At 42.2% G+C, this 7,500-nt stretch overlaps 1 protein-coding gene across 1 annotated transcript in view; it reads right to left on the reverse strand.

Annotated features, from left to right (window-relative positions):
- LOC137617576 (protein FAM200C-like) overlaps positions 1–5,459 on the reverse strand; it is an 11,113-nt gene extending 5,654 nt beyond the window's left edge. The window contains exons 1-3 of the mRNA XM_068347584.1: positions 5,407–5,459; positions 5,019–5,208; positions 4,697–4,924 (exon numbers count right to left, since the gene is read on the reverse strand). Of these exons, the coding sequence (XP_068203685.1) occupies positions 4,697–4,924; positions 5,019–5,208; positions 5,407–5,459 (471 nt within the window). The remainder of the gene's footprint in view (positions 1–4,696; positions 4,925–5,018; positions 5,209–5,406) is intronic.
- Between the last annotated feature and the right edge of the window lie 2,041 nt (positions 5,460–7,500).

Consider the following 7,500-nt stretch of genomic DNA (forward strand, 5'->3'; position numbering starts at 1 on the left):
ATTTTCATGGACATAATCGTTATTATAATCTACCCATCCTTTGAATCAAAAACGTAGGGAATCTCTCCTATTTCCTGTTACTCTTTTGGTATCTATCCTATATCCTGTTATTCTATTGGGATTTATCCTATTTCCTGTTACTCTTTTGGGATCTATCCAATTTCAGGTTATTGTTTTGGACTCTATCCTATTTCTTGTTACTCTTTTGGGATCTATCCTATTTCCTGTTACTTTTTTGGGATTTATCATATTTCCTGTTATTCTTTTGGGATCTTTCCTATTTCCTGTTACTCTTTTGGGATCTATCCTATATCCTGTTATTCTATTGGGATCTATCCTATTTCCTCTTAATCTTTTGGGATCTATCCTTTTTACTGTTACTCTTTAGGAATCTATCCTTTTTCCTTTTACTCTTTTGGTATTTATCCTATATCTTGTTACTCCTTTGGGATCTATCATATTTCCTGTAACTCTTTTGTGATCTATCCTATTTCTTGTTATTCTTTTGGAATCTATATTATTTCCCGCAACTTTTTTGGAATCTATCATATTTCCTGTTACTCTATTGGGATCTATCCTATTTCCGGTTATTCTTTTGGAATCTATCCTATTTCCTGTTACTCTTTTGGAATCTATCCTATTTCCTGTTATTCTTTTGGAATCTATCATATTTCCTTTTACTCTTTTGGTGTTTATCCTATATCCTGTTACTCCTTTGGGATCTATCCTATTTCCTGTTACTCTATTGGGATATATCCTATTTCCTGTTATTCATTTGGAATCTATCCAATTTCCCATTATTCTTTTGGGATCTATCCTATATCCCTCTACTCTTTTTTTTTATCTATCTTATTTCTTGTTACTCTTTTGGGGTCAATCCTACTTCCTGTTATTCTTTTGTAATCTATCCTATTTCTTATTACTTTTTTTGGGATTTATCCTATTTCCTGTTACTCTATTAGGATCTATCCTATTTCCTGTTACTCTTTTTGGATCTATCCTATTTCCTTTTACTCTTTTGGGATCTATCCAATTTCACGTTATTCTTTTGGAATCTATCCTAATTCCTGTTACTTTTTTGGGATCTATCCTATATCCTGCTACTCTTTGGGGATCTATCTGATTTATTATTACTCTTTTGGGATCAATCCTACTTCCTGTAACTTTTTTGGGATCTATCCTATTTCATGTTACTCTTCTGGGATCTATCCTTTATCCTGCTACTCTTTGGGATCTATATTATTTCCTGCTACTATTTTGGGATCTATCTTACTTCCTGTAACTCTTTTGGGATCTATCCTATTTCCAGTTATTCTTTTGGAACCTATCCTGTTTCCTGTTACTCTTTTGGCATCAATCCTATTCCCTGTTATTCCTTTGGGGTGTATCTTATTTCCTGTTACGCCTTTGGAATATATACTATTTCCGGATACTTTTTTGGAATCTCCTATTTCTGGTCATTCTTTTGGAATGTATCCTATTTCCTGTTGCACTTTTGGAGTCTATCCTATTTCCCTGTTAATCTTTTGGCATCCATCCTATTTCTGGTTATTCTTTTTGGGTCTGTCCTATTTTCTGTTGTTCTTTTGGGATCTATCCTATTTCCTGTTACTCTTTTGGAATATATCCCATTTCCTGTTACTATAATTGGATCTATCCTAATTCCTGTCATTTTTTGGCCTCAATTTTAACTCTTGTTATTCTTTTTGGATCTATGCTATTTCCTGTTAAAATTTCGGAATCTATCCTATTTCCTGTTACTCTTTGGGGATCTATCCTATTCTCTTTCATGATATATCCGATTTCCTGATACTCTTTTTGAATATATCCTAGTTCCTGTTATTCCTTTGGAATCAATCCTAGATCTGGTTCCTCGTGTGGAATCTATCCTATTTCCTATTACTCTTATGGGATCAATTCCATTTCCTGTTACTCTTTTGGGATCTATCTTATATCCTGTTACTCTTTTGCGATTAATCATATTTCTCGTTCCTCTTTTCGAATCTATCCTATTTTCTGTTACTCCTTTGGGATCTATACTATTTCCAGTTACTCTTTTTTTAATCTATCCTATTTCTTGTTTCTCTTTAGGAATCTATCCTATTTCCTATTATTCTTTTGGGATCTATGATGAGCCGAGAGAGCGGTTTTGAACTAAAGGCGAGATGAATGCAACTGAGTAACTTTATTATAGACACATCGGGTATATGTACACACTAGTTCCGGCAGGAGGGTTTATAAAATACAAACATGGTCTTTCTTGTCCAACAGGCAACCGGTTCTATTAACAGCTAAGAATAAAATAGGCAGATATGTTAATACAAGTTGCTGTCAGGGCGAAGATACAAAGGAAGATATATACAAAAAAGAGAAAGGTCGTTACTATGTACGATTATTTGACATACGAGTTGTAGATGTCTCCCCCCTTCAAATGACATACTCTATATATTAAATAGTTTGCCCGGATATAGAGAGGCGAACTGCAGGCGGGTCATCTGGCTGGGGATGAACAGGTTTTAGACGATCAATAGAGACCCAGTCTTCTTTTGGCACGAATGTCTAGTAGTAATGCTTTCGGATTGCGTTGGATCACAAGGAAAGGGCCCATGTAGGGGGGCGTTAGCAGTAGTTTGCTAGTGTCGTTGCGTAGGAAGACTTGCGTTGCAGAGTGCAAGTCTGTCGGTATGTGATGCTTTGCTGGGGACTTGTATGTCTGGTGCCATGAGTGGTCCTTAGTCCCAGGAGGACCTAGGGAAGCTGATTAAACCAGTTAGGGTCCTTGCAGCGGGACATCAAAGCTGCTTTGAAGATGCAGTGAAAACGTTCAACTAATCCCTTGGCAGTGGGGTTGTAGGCAGTTGTCTGATGTAGGGTGTTGCCCAAGAGATTCCCTAATGATGTCCACAATTGAGAGATTAAAGTGGTACCCCTGCCAGAAGTAATATGCTCAGGGATATCAAATCTTGCTATCCATCCTGAGCATAAGGTATATGTACATAAGACGGACGTTGCATTTTCCATGGGAATGGCTTCAGGCCAACGAGTGGAGCGGTCGATAACAGTAAACAGGTAATGATGTCCTTGTGATGTGGGTAGGAGGCGTACAACATCGAAGTGAATGTAGGTGAAACGACGCTGAGGTTGAGGAAAGGTGCCCACTCCTAAATCCGAGTGTCGATGTATTTTGGAAGTTTGTCAAGAAGTACAGGTGCGGACCTAATCCTTAGCATCCTTAGTAATGCCATGCCAAATAAACTTTGTGTTCAGCAGCTGTGCAGTAAAACGGCGTGAGGGACGTGAAAGGCTGTGAATGAAATCAAACATCTGTTGGCGCCTGGGAGCAGGAATCCACGGTCGCGGTCAACTGATGTCACTGAGGGGGGTAGTGTTGGAGGCATCGAGGGGGACGTCTTCCCAACGGAGAGATGTGCAGGTTGTCCTACATGCATGATACTCTGGGTCTTGCCAGGGTGTCGAGCGTTTCGAACGGATCATTCGAAATCACAGCCATTTAACTCCACAAACGTTGCGTTAAATTAGGGTAAGACTGGAAGATCTCGCGGGCGTTTCTATGAATGAGTGCTGTCCAATACGTGACGGTATTGTGGCGTAAATTTCAACCACCTGGTGGGGAAGGAGCGGGTGTCAGAGAAACAAGGTCTTTATTATTTACAATTTACGAAAATGATATTGTATTGTTTTATGCCGGCAAAAATATCGATGTTTATGTTTAGAGCCAAGGACTCTCTAGTTTGTTAGATTCTGGCAAATTATGGCTTTCAGCCGAAGTATTGACTTTACCCTGTGATCTGACGTAAGACTATGACTGTTTGTCTGTCTTGTAGTCGATAAAGATACACGATCAAACCCCTTATTGATTAAATAAAGTATGAGTTCCCGTGCATTTCACAAGGACACGTTAGTTAGCGCGGGAGACAGAAGTTTTCCTCTGAGCTGTCCTGAACGACGCTCGTTCATTCCTGCCTAAAGCTCCATCAAACTAAGTAAGTACTCTATGAGTTAGTGCGTCTCTCTGTCTCTAGCTCCTATCTACCGCGATACCAGGTCGGTTCCTTTGTGAGTGAGAATTATGCACAGTTGTATCTGTCTGTAAATTTGTCATCCCTGGGATTGGGGATTTCTTTTATGTCTCAAATAATGTTTGAAGGCACTGGTATGTGATTTACCCTAAAACCAATAGTGTATTATCTTAAATTCGTCTTGTTTAGTCCAACGTGGACTCAGTGTTTCATGAGAACATGTTGCAATCCCTCTAAGGGTGACCGATCTAACTTTCATTTTGCCTGACTTGTTATTGTGTGTTTATTTTCTTATTAAATGATTATTTTTATAATAAACTTGAAATTATGATCTTATTTTATTGAAACTCCTTAATTGTTTTGGAAAGCAAACCTCTTCAAGGTCTTATCATCGGGCCATTCCATCGGGCCTAGAATCATTAGTTTTTACTAAGTCGGAGAAAAATTCACGACACAGGGTATCGGCAATGGGATTCATTTTCCCAGGGATATATTGAAGGGTGCAATTGTATTCAGCCACGGTGGAAAGATCTCAGCATTGACGGGCGGACCAGGCGTCAGACAGTCGAGTGAAGCTGTGCACCAGAGGCATGTGTTCTTTACGAATGATTAATGGCGTACATTTTATGAAATGGCGAAAGTGAAGGTAGAATGACCCGATGCTGCGTTGGATAGTTTTCTGCTGAAGAAGGCCAATGGGTGGCCGAGCCATTGACGATCTGTTCGAGTACTGCACCAATAGCGACGCCACTGGCCTCGGTGTAGAGAAGGAAAGGGGAATGTGGGACGAGAAAAGTAAGAGCAGCAGCTGTAGAAGGGGCATTCTTTGCATTGCAGAAGACCGCTTCTTGAAGGGGACCCCACTGTAGGTCTTTTGGCTTGCCCTTGAGGGAGGCGTAGAGAGGAGCACTAGTGGCGGCAATGGCTGACAGAAGATGGTGATAATAGTTGATCATGCCCAAGAATTCCTGCTTTGACGGTCGAGGGCGTAGGGAAGTTCTGAACGAATATATCCTTCTGAGGGAGGGGTTTGACCCCTTCAGGAGTGATGCGGCGACCTAAGAATGACACTTCGTTGGAGCCACAGGTACATTTGTCGTACCTGACTACAAGGCTGTTTTGTTGTAGGTGGTCGAGCACGATGCGCAGGTGATGGGGTTGTTCCTCTCTTGAGGAAGAGAACACAAATATGTCGTCCACGTAACATACACAGAAGGGGAGGTCCACTAAGATGCCATCCATGGGATGTTGAAGTGGCCCCAGAATTACTAAGGCCAAAATAGGAGTAACTGAAGGTGTATGTACCGAAAGGGTGGTGATGGTGGTCTTGGGGCTTACTTTTGGGTTCATAGGCACCTGACAATACCCCTTCACGAGGTCGAGCGTGGAGAAAACCTTCACTTTGTGCAGGTAGGTCATCTCGGCGATGTTTAGGATGGGGTAGTGATTCAGTTCTGTATGCATATTCAGTCGCCTGTTATCCCCACACTGACGGAGGGAGCCGTCTTTCTTCACCAGGAGACCTTTTGGCAAAGGCCCATTTCTTCCATTTTGGCGAACGTCTGTTTATTGGCTGCCAATCGATCCGGTGGTAGACGTCTTAATTTGGCGAAGACTGGGGGTCCTGCTGTCTTGATATGGTGATAAATACCATTTTTAGCAGGACCCTTGAGCTTTTGATAAAGTTCTGGACGGAAAACTTCCGGGTATGACATGAGGAAGTGGGTATAGGTTTCCATGGGTGCGCTGATATGGAGAGCGAGGCTGGATAGGGCGGGTTGAAGAGGTGTTGACATGTATGAGTCTGTGTTGACCCATCGGCGGTAGGCGATATCAACCAGAAGGAGGAAATGAGAGAGGAAATCCGCACCAAGGAATGGCAATGTGACGTCACCGAGAAACTTCCAATTATATTAGCCGCTCCCGAACGATAAGGTGAGATTTTTGTAATCGTAGGTGGGTATCACAGATCTGTTTGGAGCTACCAGGCAGACGACGTGGGCAGACTCAGACTATGTCGGGTCTTGAAGAGTTCCCTTGGCAAAAGAGAACGGTAAGCACCTTTCTCTTCCAAATGTTGCATGCCCGTTCCTGCGTCATGTAAAAATAAACGATTAGAAATAAGGGAGGCCACCGCCACGAGCGATGGCCTATTTACACGTTTTTTGGCCCCTGATATTCCTTGGCACTTTTTTTTGCGGCAGCACCGAATCTGAGTGGTCGTAGTAAAACTGCGGCCGATGGGCGGCAGTAAGTGGCTCTAGAAGTCTTTGGTTGGGGCACGAGAGATTGGTGGGTGATGGGTGGTTTTGTCACCGCTCTGCTAGGTCACGGTATAGGCGGGTGTGTCCTACAGCATTCACGTCAGCTTTGGTTGTCGTTGAATAGATGTCCTCTTCGTCAGGAGTGGAGTTATAGATGGAGGTCTCGAAGGTCATGAAGTGGCTGTCCATAAGGGCGTCGGCTTTGGTCATCAAGTTCTTTATGGTTAAACTATCGAGATCTGATATGGCAGCGCATACAGGTTCGGGTAAATGGCGTACTCAAAAGTCACGAAGCAGGTTCACCTCCTGAGGAGAGCCGTCTATGGCAGGTTGCAGGCGAGCGATACTGGCCATTTCCCTGAGGGCAAGTAAAGTCCTTTGGTCTCCTAAAGGTTGTTGAGAGAGCCGAAAAAGCTTTGCGGCTAGTACTGCTGCCGACGGTATGTTTTGAGGGCGTCATACGCTATTGGGTGTCTCCTTGTTCATAAAGCCAGTTGCAGATTTCTGGGAAGGTGTCTTTGGGTATCACCACGAGAACAGGATGTGCTTTGACGGTTGAGCAAGTCACCGCCTTGACGTGGAGCTGGACTTTTGTGCGCTGAAACCAAGCAAACACCTCTCTGCTGGCGGACAACGATAGTTTGAATGGGATGGCACAAAGTTCTGTGGAGTCTGTCATAGTAACAATGGAGGAGGGGGGAGGTGGGAGGGGCCAGTCAACCACCGGGGTCACCAATATGACGAGCTAAGAGATGTTATGAGTCTATTTCCGTTTACTCTTTTAGAATCTATCCTATTTCCTATTACTTTTGTGGAATGTATCCTATATCCTATTACTCTCTTTGGGATCTATCCTATTTCCAGTTACTCTTTTGGGATCTATCCTATTTCCCGTTACTCATTTGGATTCTATCCTATTTCCTACTACTCTTTTGGGATCAATCCTATTTCCTTTTACTCTTTCGGCATCTATCCTATTTCCTATAACTCTTTTGGATTCTATCCTATTTCCTGTTACTCATTTGATATTTTTACTAATTCCTGTTACTCATATGGGATCTATCTTATATCCTGTTACTCCCATGGAATCTATCTTATTTCCTGTTACTCTTTTGGAATTTCTCATACATCCTATCACACTTTTGGGATCTATCCTATTTCCCGTTAGTCTTTTAGGATGCACTTCATTTCCTCTT

Source organism: Palaemon carinicauda, chromosome 23, assembly GCF_036898095.1.
Source record: "Palaemon carinicauda isolate YSFRI2023 chromosome 23, ASM3689809v2, whole genome shotgun sequence".
Lineage (NCBI taxonomy): Eukaryota > Metazoa > Arthropoda > Malacostraca > Decapoda > Palaemonidae > Palaemon > Palaemon carinicauda.